The sequence below is a fragment of the Symphalangus syndactylus genome, chromosome 11 (assembly GCF_028878055.3).
Source record: "Symphalangus syndactylus isolate Jambi chromosome 11, NHGRI_mSymSyn1-v2.1_pri, whole genome shotgun sequence".
NCBI lineage: Eukaryota > Metazoa > Chordata > Mammalia > Primates > Hylobatidae > Symphalangus > Symphalangus syndactylus.
Window position 1 is genome coordinate 25,822,085 of NC_072433.2, and position 13,124 is coordinate 25,835,208.

Here is a 13,124-nt window from a genome sequence, read left to right on the forward strand (position 1 = left end):
CAGGGAACGAACAGACAGCAGTTATGAGAGTCACACCAAAGACAAACCAAAAGCACACACATACTCCATTTTATTCCAAAAGATTTAATTGAATTTCTCAATGTTTTTCAAAAACAAAAAGATCCAAATTAGAGGTAAAAAGGAACATGGAAAATTCCACTCAAGTGGTGTCATGATCTCAGGGTCATGCTCCAAGCATGGCAGAACCCGAGCAGGCACAATACCTGCCCTGGGCCCAGCCTAAACCTTCTGACTACCACACCCTGTAGACCACGGCCAGTGCTCCCTGCTCCCTGACCCCCAAACACCCCAGAGATGGGGGCCTGAACAGGTAAAGGCCAGCCGTGACCCTGCCTCAGCCTAGGCCTGTCTGCTGGCCTTCAGTGCCATCCCACCCCTGGGCAAGGCAGGCTTAGCAGCTAAGGGAGGCTGGGGGTCACGAGGCCATGCAGCATGAGGCTGAGACGCCGGGCTGCTTTGCCAAGTGAGTTGTGTGGCTCAGCCTGCAGGAACTGAAAAAGCTTTTGGCGCACCTGGGCCATAACGGAGCCCATGTGGTCCCGAGTGATGGGGTCACTGTGGTCCAGGTGCATCACGGCCTCTTCCAGGTAGCTGGGGACGGGGGAAAGGACAGGCTACAGGTGGGCATTAGCAGACAGGAGCGCCCCCTGGTGGCACCGAGGCCCAGAGGGAACCCTCTGGGTGAAGGCAGAAAGGATTGGTGGAGAAAATTAGGGAGAGGATTCAGGCAGAAGTGGGCGTCAGCTTCAAACTGCTCCCTCCCACTGCCCCACTCCCCAGCTCATCTCCCTATCCCTGGCTGCCCCCACTTACCTGAGCTTGAGGTCAGTTCGAGTGCCAAGGTCAGATGCCAGCTGCTGGATGAGGGAAAGGAGCACAGGCTGGGAGAGTGGGCAGGGTGGCTGCCCAAAAACCTGGGCTGGGTCCACAGTTTCACACACATACAGCACCAGGTTCAGGTCAGCAGCTGTCAGCGCCTGGAGGAGAAAAAAGCAGCAGTGTTTATAGCAAATATCAGGATGGAATGTCTGCTTGTCTGAACTGTGTGGCCTGGGGGAGGATGACCACAGGGTGGGCTAGTGAGAGCTCCAGAGGAACTCAGAGAGAGCCCCGTAGGGCTGTGTAGTTATCCTAGGGGATTGGGAAATGGTTCCTGAGAAGGGTAGTTGTAAAGCAAGGTGGGCTAGGTGGGAAGAAAGGGGTCTAGGAAGAGGAAGCAGCAGGGACAATGGCCTGGAGGCCAAAGGGAACCAAGAACAGTCTGCTGGGGCCAGAAGGTGCAAAGGTGATGGGTGGAGTACAATGTATGGTGTGTGGGCCTTGTCAAGACATGTGACCCTTACCAGGGCCTAATGCCTATCGTACCTGCTGGAAGGCCTGATTGAGGTGGCCCTGCTGCAGCAGCTGCAGGATATGGGCTTGCTGGGCCTGGCAGTCAAGGTGGGCAGAGGGGACAGGTGTGCCAGCAGCTGAGCGCATGGCCTGCATGATGCTGGAGGTGACGGCGGCCTGCTGCTCCTTGAGCGCCACACTCACCTCACCCTTAACGATGCGCTGTACCTGTGCTAAAATGGACTCCTGCAGGCTGCAAAGGGAAGTGAGTGAGGTGAAGTGGACAGGGAGCCTAGTCTGGCCTTTCTCAAGCCCACCACCTTGCCCAGTACTCTGCCCACACACCTGCCCACAGCCACATGCAGCTGGTGCTGCACCTCAGCCCGAACACTGCTGGCCACGGTGGCTGCCATCTGCTCAGTGGCACTCTGTAGTGTGCTGACCAGGCCCCGCAGCTGGGCCAGCACAGGCTCCCTGGCCTCCTGTTCTCGTGCCTTCCGGCTCTTCATGTGGCTTTCTAGCTGCTGCAAGTCTGAGGGGTGACCACAGGGACTATAAGGGGAACAGTAGAAAAAGGATAACCCCTCCCACCTTGGGCCATATGACCCCACTCACATTCCTGTGTCCCCAGCCGGAAGCTATCATTGATTTGCTGGAACATGGCCTGGCAGCTCTTCTCAAAGGCCGGCAGCACCACACTCTGGAAGGCTTCCCGGTAGGCAGCCTGCATTGGCCCCTGTAATGTGTCTGCAGCTGCTCGGGCGATGGCATCAGTCAAGTTCTGGGGTTAGAGGAAGGGGCCAAGTTGAAAGCCTGAGCCCAGCCTGGCCTGACTAGGCCCAGGAACCACCACCTCCACCCACATCTTGGGCCCTATAGCACCTTGGACTTGAGCAGCTTGGAGATGTTCTCTTTCATGCTGCCCTCCACAGCTGTGAGCTTGGTAGCCACTGAGTTGCTCAGTTGGCCTGCCATAGGCTCCAGACTCCTTGAGACACCTGTGAGAGGGGAAGAGGGTGAGGTGGAGCCATAAGAAGCTTGACAGGTACCCCACTCCCACCTGAACCACCCAAAGGGAGTCTGCATGCAAAACTCACATGGAGGGACTGTCTTCTTGATCTCATCCCGTATGCTGCGCTCTAGCCGCCCAGCTACAGCTGAAGACAGTGCTTGGGACAACTGTTGTGTCAGCTGCTCCTGCAGCTGCCCTCCCCGCTGCTGCCCCTCAGCCAGTGCTCGCTCCAGCCGCCGCTCTGTGCCATAGCTAAGGAACAGGCCTGGAGCAGGTCGTGTACTCCTTCCCAGGCCAAGAATGCTGCCCCCGTCTCTATGCCATGTTGTGCTACCAGCCTCAAGGATACGTTCCTGCTCATGCCGGGTCTCAAGGGCACGTTCTACGTGGCCTGTGACTGTGCTCTGCAGGCCTTCGAGTTGAGTACACAGACGCTGCAGCAGCTCTTCTTGGCTGTGCCGCAGCTCTGCTAGCTCTCTCTGCTGTTGCCAAATTAGTGCTGGCCAGTCCTCAGGGGGCTCTGCCACCTGTCAGTAGCACTGACAGTCACAAGATGCCTGCCTTACCCATCCCCACACACCAGACCAGGAAATGGCCCAGAGCCCTTCTCCACCCCCGCAGGGTGAAGTTCCACAAGTACAAAGTGGGCTCATTCACTTACCTGGTGCTCTGTGAGCCGGGATCCCATGGCTGCATCCCTGCCATGGGTGAGAAGCACCTCAGGCTACGTCAGGCAGCCTGGAGACCACCCTCTCCCTCCCTAGGATTCCTCCCTACCCATCATCCTTCTTGCTTTTCCTCTTGAGCTTGGGTGAGGTTCGAGGGGATCCCTTGGTCTTCCAGTCCTTGGCAGGCAGCCGTGGAGCAGGAACTTTGGTGCCAAAGCCTCCTGAAGCAGAGGCAAGGCTGGCCACCTCATCATCATGGTCACTGTGGGAAGGGGAAGGAGGAGTAAGCCCCTGCCCACTTGCTGCCCATCCCCCCAGGAGGGCAATGGTGTAGAGTGGCTCCCACCTTTGCTCAGCACTGGCATCCTGGCTGTCACGTTGCTGCAGCAGGTGATATGGTGGTCGGTGGAAGGCCAGGCTCTTGTGCTTTTCCTGAAGGCCATTCCTGGGGCTGGGAGGACAGGCCAACTCAGCAGTGGATGAATCTATCTGAAGCCCCTCCTGCTAGCACACTTTTCCCCTCCCAAGCTCCTCACCTTTCTGCCAGGTTGCTGCAGGTCTCACGAGTAATGTCAGGTGCTGTGGGCCAAACCTGACTGTCAGGAGTCGAGGCCTCCTGGGTCAAGGCTGCCTCCAGGAGGGAGGGGGTACTATGCCGATCTCCGTCCCCAGGGCCTCCATCAAGGCCAAGCTGGGGGCCGAGCTCGGGCCCTGGCCGGGGCCGTGGGGACAGCAGGTGCAGTGCCGAGGCGGCTGAAGCCATACTGTCTGGCTCAAGGCCCTCTGGTGCAGAGGAGCCAAAACCACGGGACAGGGCCTCAGACGCAATCTCAGGGATGTCCTGGGACAGGGCAGTGGAAGCTGAGGAGATGACATCAGGGGAACGGGTGCGGCTAGGGGAGGCTTGGGGTAGCCCCAGGGGCTCCACTTCCTGCAGCTCCAGGGACAGTGCAGAGGCGGCAGTAGGCACCTGAGGAGGGCCAAAGATGGGGGCTTAAGTGGCAGGAAGTGAGGCAGGGATGGGGGGCACAGAGACGAGGCATTAGTATTAGTAGTAATGAGAGACAGGGCAGCAAGGAAGTGGGGCCTCAGAAATGAGGCCACTGCCAAGAAGAGGAGGTGGGGACAGGGAGGCTGAGGAGACACCCACCAGGAAACACAGGAGGGTGAAATGACCTCAGGGAAACATGGACCATGTTGGGTAGAGCAGGATCAGCAGCAGGGGGCTGGGAGGAGCCCACCACCCACCTTCCCTACTGCCGCCCACCTGCTCCCCACACTTCACACACACACACACACACACACACACACACCCATTCACGCACCTGGCCCGACCCCTTGGGAGTCAGTTTGTCAGCTGGGGCTGGGAGCAGGCCAGGCAGGAGGCCACGCGGGCTTGCCTGAAGGCTGCCACTGCTGCTCATTGTCAGGCTGCCATCCAGCTGCAGCTTGGGGCTCAAGGTCAGCTCCTCAGGTGGCCTGGTGAGGGAAGGCTGAGGTGTCAGCAGCCAGAGCTTGGCATCATCTGGTACCAGCCCCTGCCATCCTCCACCTCTGACCCTTGCCTCACCTGGTCAAGGAGGGGTCCACAGCTGAGGTGCTGCTCATGGCAGACACAGCTGTAAGGGAGCTGCTGCTACTGCTGCTGCTGCTGCTGCTACCGCTGCTGCTGCTGCTGGGAGAGGCAGTGATCTGGGGAGATGCAGGGAATAAGACCTGTGGCCTGTGGCTGAGGCATTCCCAGGTCCCCCTACCCTGGGAGAGTACCTGCTGCAAGGAGGCGCTAGGTGTCATGAAGGCATCAGGTGTCATCAACTTGGGCTTGGTCTCACTGCTCAGGCTGAGGAAGTCGGCGGGTGCAGGCAGCTCCACGATTCGTCGGAGGTCAGGCTGGGAGCTGTGAGCGGCTGACCCCAGGCCCTCGGAGCCCAGTTCAGGCCGAGACTCTCCAAATGCTGCAGGGCAAGTTGCCACTTGAGTTAGATCTCAGACTCTGGTCAGTCCAACTTACCCTACCTCCCTCTCACGCCCTACTCACTAAAGTCCTCGTGGGCAGTGTGGGTGGGCAGTGGGGCCACCACATCAGGGTTCAGCTGTGGCTGGAAACGGATCTGCACATCTTGCAGTGCCCTGCAGGAAAAGAAGGGGGAGAATAAAGTGCTCCAAGGGCGAGGGTCAGTAGAGTGGAGACAGACACAGACAGGACACTGGTGGGCCTCCCCTAACACTCACTTAGTATGCACACAAAAGAGCTTGATGAGCACACCGGCCGCAGACTCCATGGCACCGGTTCCATGGGTACCATCTGAAAGGACAGTGTGGATGATGAAGCCCCTGGCCCTCTCTGTGCCTCCACAACCCCCTAGATATATGGACACATAACTCTGACCCTGAGGCAGCTCACCAGCACCCAAGTTGTCATTTTCCTCTTCGGCAGGCAGCACCTCAGTGTGCCGTAGCCGGCAGCGACTCACAACCTGGATACCGAAGCTCAGCACAGGGTGGGTGAGCAGGAACTCCGAGATGGAGCTGAAGCAGGCATGGCCCTCCTCCTGGTTTTGCAGCAGCTCCATCACATACAGGACCTGCACAGGCAGAACATTCCTAGCTGAGCTCAGAGGCTAAGGGCTGTGATGTGCCACCTGCCCCCTGGCCTTCCTCTATAATCCCAACTCTGCCCAGGGTACCCCATGGCAGCCTACCTTCCGTTGCACATCGCTGAGAATCAGGTATTCTGCTGAGAGGTCCAAGCAAACCTTGAGGCTAGGGGGCACACTCACTGAGCTGAAGATATCTGGGGAGAAGCTAGAGAGCCACAAAGCAGAGTGAATGAGCCTGAGAACTGAAGGAAGCCACATTCCCAACCCTGCCGCCCCTGCCCAGTCCCCCAGCCTTCCAGCCACTGCTTACCGAATAGTCTGCAGGCAGGTCCAGGATACTGTACACCACATCTTTAGCTCTCGGTTCTGGTCAGCACCAGTAATAAGGAATCTCCAGAAAGGGACACTGCAAGGCAACAAGGCAGTGAGTGGCTGGCTGGGACCCCTGCTGGGAGCCATGGTCCAGCCCACCACCCACTAGGCTGCCCACTCACTCACTCAGGGTCTTGTTTCTTATGGTTGTCACAGAACAGGAGGCAGGAGAGGGGCCGCCCATCATGAGGCTTCCACTCGTGCAGACACCTGCAGGTAGGCAGATGAGGGGCCTAAGTGAGTGGTCGGGTGGGCTACCTTGGGAGGATCCTGGTCCCTGAGGCCCTGCCTTACCTTGGCTCATCTTGCCCCTCAATGTAGATCTGCCAGAACTTGACATAGCCATCATGGCTCGCAGTAGCCAGCACAGTCCCATCAGGAGAGAGGGCTCCTTCACTGAGGCACTAGAAAGAACCCAAAAAGCTTTGCTGACTAGAGGTGAGAACAAGCCTCTCCCAAGTGAGGATGGTAATGAGCTGGGCTGACTCATGGTGGGACTGGCATGCTTGTGTGACTGACTAAATGAACAGGGGTCCTAGAGAAGGCCAGACCTGCAGGGTGCTGCCAGGTAAGGAGAAAGCTGCACAGGTGAGGGCCACATTGAGCTCAGAGTCCCCATGGGCAGAATGCTAGTAAAGCTGCCCGGGCAGCTGTGGATATAGGGAACAGAAGATGGATATGAGGAAGGGGAGAGGGGAGGGGAGGCAGGCAGTCACAGGCTTACCGTGCTATGACCTTTTACCACAATGAAGCCCTGCTTGATCTGGCTGACATCCACAGGCCAGGTGCTGTGGCTGGAGCGGAGCATGTCCAGGTCCCACACCTCAGCCTGGAAGGCACAGGGAGGTGAGTGTGCAGCCTAACCCCACGCTATGGCTTCTCTGGCGCCTCTTCGCCATGTCAGCCCCCTCACCCGGTCTTCATGCAGCAGGGCCACTGTTGGGCTGCTCTCCTCACAGCAGTCCTCGCTCTCCTCAGGGATGAAGGGGCACCAGATGATCCTGCGAAAGTGGTTCAGTGGCGTGCCCTCTGGCTGCCGGATATGGACCAAGATCTCCTCTCTGAGCAGGGTGTTAAGGGCTACATAGGTGAATGAAGAGGCGTGACACCCCAGCTCCGCCCACCCTTCTTCAGTCCCACCACCCACAGGAAGGAATGGATACTGAATTTTGCCATTAACCAGAGCCAAGCGCCACACGAACAGGTTGCCTGCCTCATCCAGGCAGGCCAGCTGTGGAGAGTTGAGGTGCGCGAAAGCCAGATCAGCCACACTGCCTGTGAAGCCCTTGAGCAAGGTCCGCTCCGAAGTGCTGACACTGATCACCCGCACCATGGCAGAGCCATTGTTGGCAGCTGGAATCAGGAGAGCAGTGGACCATGAACACGTATTCAGGCACAGGCAGTAGCAGAGAAGCACTGCCCCTGCCTGTCTCCCTGCCACCACCATAGTCTCAAGCTTGGTTTTCCCACCCAGCTCCCCAAGAGGCAGCATGGACAAACCTTCCATTGTACCCCTAAGGCCTGAGTGGCCTGATGTCGGAACTGGCTCTGTGGGATGTCCAGGAAAACATTCCTTCCTCCTCACTGTCTTTACTCACCCCGAATGGCATAGGCCAAGAAGGAGTTAGACACAGCAATCAGGTTGCCATAGTAGTACTTCTGCTCCCAGTCATACTTGGCGACAGGCTGAATTTTCACCTGAGAACCCAGGGTGAGAAAAGTCATGGAACTTCCCCAGAGCCTAGGTGGCCCCCAACATCCCTGGGGATGGGAGAGGACACAGATGCAAGTCCAGCTACCCACTGTTACCTCCTGGAGCCAGACTCCCACAGAGGCTTGGCACCCAGCCCTGGCTTCCTGAAACTGGGAAAGTGTCAAGGTGGTCCCCATAGGAACTGGCAGCATGAGGGAGACTGGAAAGGCTGGGTGTGCCCCCATACATTATATATGCCACAGCATCCTAGTACCTACCTTGTTGCTTCCCCGGGCCTTGCTTGAAATGCTAGAGTCACTGCTGGCCACAATCTCCACCTCCTTGGCCAAAATCCCAACGCAGGTGGAGCTATCATCTCCTGAGAGACAGCTGTGGGGGAGAGTGCAAAAACTTTGTCTCTTGTTCACCCAAAGGCTCAATGGGCAGGGTTGGGAGGAAGCGAGGACATAGCCAGACTGGTGAAGGTATCTAGTCCAACGTCAGCTTTGCCTAGTCCACTGGCCCCAGACCCACAGCTCCACTTGCTCACCTCCTTCCTTGGGAATGAGCCTACTTTCATTCTAAACCAGGTATCCAGGCCAAACCCTTGAGCTTGTCCTTGCCTCTCATCCTAGTGCAAGCTCAAGCTCCACCCCAGGTCATCTAAAGAGGAAGCAGCAGAGGCTGCTGGCCCTGCTCACTCCCCATCTCATGCCTTCTGCTAGCAGACACCCCAAACACACCATCACCACTACTGTCGTCTCCTAGGTACTCACATGACCTGCTTCTCTTGCAGGTTAATGGGTGGCATGGTCCGAAGACCAGTCTTGCTTGTTGAGGTACCATCACCTGAGCAGAGAGGGTCTGGGACCAGAAGTCCATTGAGGTCCCCATTGTAGGCACTGGATGGCCGTGGGCTCTCTGCACTGGGGCCTGGGGACAAAGAGGATCACTCTGATAAGGTTGCTCGACCTGCCCACAAGCCTCTCCCCTTTCAGAGTTTCCTTCAAGAACTATGAGGTGCTCTAGGAACACTCAACTGAGCAAAGCATGTCTATGAGGAGGAGGACCCTGTGTTCATCTCTCGTTCCATAAACACTAATGTAGGCAGGACCAAGGATGAGCATCAGGCTCTTCTACTTGGGGGAGGGGTACAAGCCATCAAGGACCCTTTGAGGGCAGTGAATACTCAGGTCTGGGTCACTCCAGAAGAACTCTGTGGACTCTGAGTGAGGGCATAGGAAGGGTCAGGAAAGACTTTATACAGCAGTTAGTGTGATTGGAACACACAAACACAGGAAAGATGGAGGGAAAACAAAGCTACAGAGGCATCAGGTATGATGCTGTGGCACTTAGACTCTCCCTGTGGGTCGTGAGAACCATAAAGAGTTTCAAAAGGGAAGGTGACATGGTCAGTTCTGGCCAGCGGGATGATTACTCTAAGATAGCATGCAGAATGGTTGAGAATCTGGGTGAGAGAGATCAAGGCCTAGACCAACATAGTGTGAGAGTTTGGAGAGAAGATGGGCTCCTAAGGCATGGAAGGGCACTGGTAAGATGTGGAAGGGGCTGCCCCACACAGAAATGGCTCAGAAGAAGCTATCTTGGGCAAGTAAATACAGAAGCCAGGGACATAAAGGAGCTGGACCAAAAGGAGAGAAACTATGGGGCAGAGTGTGGAGTAAGGAAAGACAGCATTTCAGTTCTTTGCAACTGGCTGGGTTTCAAACACTCTCATAGGCTCACACACCACTTCCAACATCCCCAGGTGGCAAGGAGCCTAGGGCTCCACATTCAGAACATAGCAAGTTTCCAGTCACAACAGTCTTTGAATTATTTTGGCGCGATCTTGGCTCACTGCAACCTCTACCCCCTGGGTTCAAGGGATTCTCCTGCATCAGCCTCCCAAGCAGCTGGGATTACAGCTCACCTAATTTTTATATTTTTAGTAGAGACGAGGTTTCACCATGTTAAGAAACCATGTTGGCCAGGCTGGTCTCAAACTCCTGGCCTCAAGCAATCCACCCACCTCGGCCTCCCAAAGTGCTGGGATTACAGGCGTGAGCCACCGTGCCCAGCCCTCAACAGTCTGAGTTCTGACCTGGTCGTCCAGTGAGAGGAGACAAGAAAGAGCTGCTTGGCAAACAAGGGAACCATGTGCCAATCAATAAACAAAGGAGTTATAAGGAAAGCCCCTAGGCCACTTCATTCGGATCAGAGCCACTTTAGCTGCTCAGGGACAAGCTGACAACTCTTCCTTCCATGAAGGGTACCATGAGGACAACCAAAAAGCAGGCCCAGGCTGTACATGGTTGGCCATGCCAGGCTCTACCAAATCTCTGCGGAGTCTAGTCTACAAAGCAGCTGAGCAGCAGGAGAGGTCCATGCCCAACTCATGAGTAAAGAGGGCACGCACTCCAGGCCTGGGACAAAGGGCCGAGTGGTCTCAGGCAGCAGATGGATTTTCTGAAAGTAGGGGTTAGTTGAATCCACCCCTAGTGAGCACCAGTGCCTGCTTCCAGAAGCAGCCAGTCTGGGCCTCCCAGCAGGTGTAAGAACAAGAGCTGAGGAAACATCAGTTCTCCACTGTACACCCACAGCATCATCACCGGCCACTTCAGAGATCCCTAAACCTGTCAGTAAACTAGTGCCTGCACACGTGCTATTTCCTCTTCCTAATAGGTGGCTTCTACATAGGTGGCTTGGGTGCCTTTCCTGACACCCAAGCCCCTGTTCACGTTACAAGACCTAGCCCAGTCTCCCCTCTCAGACCTGCACTCCGCACTCACCAGCCTCCACCCTTCCCATGCCCATCACAGTATCGAGACACTCCTTTCTTTCAATGACAACGGTATATTACAACCCTGTTAGCTGTGTCTTGGGGAATCTTTGGGGGCAAGACTAGTTCTGAGGTATCATTAAGAGTCAAAGCGAAACATGAATGAATGGGAACCAATTAGGGCTTGCAGATATTTGTAGCATAATTCAGTCAGGGTGGTGCGGTCTGTGATTTGCCTTCATCCCAGAAAGAACACGGAATTGAGACTGGACACCTTCCTCCTGGAAATCAGTTTCAGAACGGGAGGCCTGGAGTCTTTATTCCAGAGAGAAGGGCAAGTTATGGAGAGGGACCGGCGGCTCTTCAGCATCGCGCTTAAGCCTGGGCCCAGAATTCCATATACGGAGCCCAGACCAGGCCTCTGAACCATAGCGAAAGGGAAGAGGAGCTAGGCCAGTCCCAGGAACACTAGAGACCTCGGGGCCAGGAAACCAGAGGGCCCCAGCGGACTCAGGGAAGGGGCCTCACCTTCAACCGAGACGCTGAAGGACGAGGCAGAACAGCCTGAGGACAAGATAGGGAGGGGTCACACACAGGGGTCTGCGCCCTTCGAGGGGCACAGTCAATCTCCGTCCACCCTTACCCGCCGGGAGGATCCGGAGCTAGTCCTAAGGGAGCTGTGGGCCCCAAGGGCGGTTCAGACGCGCGCCGCCCTTTTGTCAGCTCGCCTGGGGCCCACCCCGGCAACCCCTGCTCACCGCCCGCGGGCCGGTCCAGCTTGAGGATGTCCCGCAGGTGCTGCGTGGCGTCCTCGATGTCGATGCTCGCGCAGGAGGCCATGGGCCCAGCGGCGGGCGCCCCGCCCGCACCGCGTTCGTTCCGCCGCCGCCGCGCACCACGCACCCTCGCCCACCCGCCACGGGGGGAGACAGCGGGACGCTGGTCACTACACTCAGTCCACCCGCAGTTCGGAAACCGCCGCCCGCGCAGCGTCGCTGAGCCCCGCCAACCCCACCAACCGCCTCCACTTCCGGCACCCACGAGCTGAGGCTCCCGGAACCTGCCAGGGCCGGAGAAGAAAGGTTCCGGGCTGGGGGCGGAAGTCTAAACCCCTCCCGCAGCCCGTCCCCCTCGACGGCCCCGCCCCTGTGCCCGCGAGGTCAGGGAAGTCCCACAGGGCTGAAGTAAGCGTCCACGCACTGGGCCACCCAAAGCCCTACTCTACTCAGAAGCCGCCAGGTCCCTGCCCACTCCCAGAGCATGGACTCCGATGGTCCTAGGACGGGGTCAACTCAGCCGCCCATGCTAAGGTCCCTCAGGTTCCCTTTGGGAATGGGTCGGAATAACTCAAGGCCTGAGGCTACCCTCGAGGTCATAAAACTCAGGAATTGCAAGAGCAGGGGAGATGGTCCCACTACAATGATCAGTCATTGTTCCCTACTGTCCCCCAGCATCCCCTTGTCCCACCTGGCACCCTCAGGTTGGAAGAAAGAAACCACAATTTACAAATTCTTCTTTATTGCAGACAGTTCAGGCACAGGTACATGGAAGAAGCTGTATTGCAGATTTTACACAAGGTGGTTTGAGGCAGCAGGCACCTACCTCTTCCCCACCCCCACTTCCCCAAATACGCATCAGCCTAGAGATCATTCCCACTGAAATCTAAGCATGCTGTCCTCTCAAACAGCACACCATCCAGCCCTGTGCCCAATGTCACCAGGCAATCTATGGGATCTGAGGAGGTCCTTAGCCTCCACCCATAGTGGGACGGGGGAAAGGTATCCTTTTACATGTCAGATTTAGCTGTGGTGTCCTTACCAATCCTAAAACCCTTAACAGGGCACTGACCCAAATCTTGGGTTTGGTTCTAGCCTATGGTTGCTACGTTGCCACTAGGTTTATACCATCCAGAAGTCTGTGGGACGAGGGGCTAGATTTGTACTGGGCAAGGTGTTTGTCCCCAAAATGGAGAAGCAGAAACTGCCCTAATAGCTAAGACTCCCTGGAATTTGAAGATAGCATGAAGTCCGTATGCTAAGGAAGGAAGTAGAGAGAGGCCTGGCAATGTCCTGCAGCAGTCTGAGGGGTGAGGACTCCTAAAGCATGAGTCCCTCACAGACTGCCTCCTTCCACAGCTCCTGACCTATACTCCAACCCAACTGGGCCTGGCTCTGTGGGCAGTGAAGGCTGGCTCTTCGGGTTACCTGCCTTTGGGTAATGATATCCAAAGCAGATGGGACAGGAGCTGAGCTGCCCTCTGCCTGGCTTGGTGTATGTGGGGCATCCTGGATATGATCCTGATCCTTCTGGGGATAGGGCAGGCCCTTCCCTTGACACTGCTGACAACTCAGCCCAGAGGGCCTGAATGTGATGGGCCATTTTGCCAAGGCCTCTCCAGCTTCAACAGGATTCAGTATCATCTCTCCTGCTACTAGGGCCCTGAACCTACCCAGAGCAGAAGTCACAGGAGGTATCAGAACTGACTGCACAGGCTTCAATGAGAGAAGCTTCAGGCCAGACCTGAGCTCTTCCTGCCTGCTTTTCAAAGACCAGTCGCCCTGCAGAGTGGGAGAGAACTGCCCTACAGGGCTTCTCAGAGGCTAGCTGGGAGTGCTGCTTCAGCAGTTTCTCCCTGCAACAGGTATTC

At 56.7% G+C, this 13,124-nt stretch overlaps 1 protein-coding gene across 3 annotated transcripts; it reads right to left on the reverse strand.

Moving 5' to 3' along the window:
* Nucleotides 1-68: 68 nt before the first annotated feature.
* Nucleotides 69-11,551, reverse strand: EDC4 (enhancer of mRNA decapping 4). 3 transcript variants are annotated; one of them, XM_055298640.2, is made up of 29 exons: nt 11,236-11,551; nt 8,475-8,631; nt 7,977-8,088; nt 7,604-7,703; nt 7,169-7,358; nt 6,919-7,066; nt 6,730-6,834; nt 6,300-6,409; nt 6,132-6,215; nt 5,944-6,039; nt 5,736-5,838; nt 5,438-5,618; nt 5,266-5,338; nt 5,072-5,163; nt 4,801-4,988; nt 4,604-4,725; nt 4,359-4,512; nt 3,570-4,003; nt 3,380-3,484; nt 3,143-3,295; nt 3,027-3,063; nt 2,715-2,892; nt 2,451-2,606; nt 2,236-2,351; nt 1,969-2,134; nt 1,699-1,885; nt 1,387-1,606; nt 835-998; nt 69-612 (listed from the first exon to the last, which is right to left on the reverse strand). In XM_055298640.2, the coding sequence occupies exons 1-29, from the start codon at nt 11,315-11,317 to the stop codon at nt 420-422; spliced, it is 4,206 nt and encodes a 1,401-aa protein (XP_055154615.1). In that variant the 5' UTR covers nt 11,318-11,551; the 3' UTR covers nt 69-419. The 3 variants fall into 3 exon arrangements, with proteins under 3 accessions (XP_055154615.1, XP_063467792.1, XP_055154614.1); XM_063611722.1 differs by lacking the exon at nt 11,236-11,551 and adding an exon at nt 11,006-11,036; XM_055298639.2 differs by having other exon boundaries at nt 2,451-2,892; nt 11,236-11,529.
* Nucleotides 11,552-13,124: the final 1,573 nt, after the last annotated feature.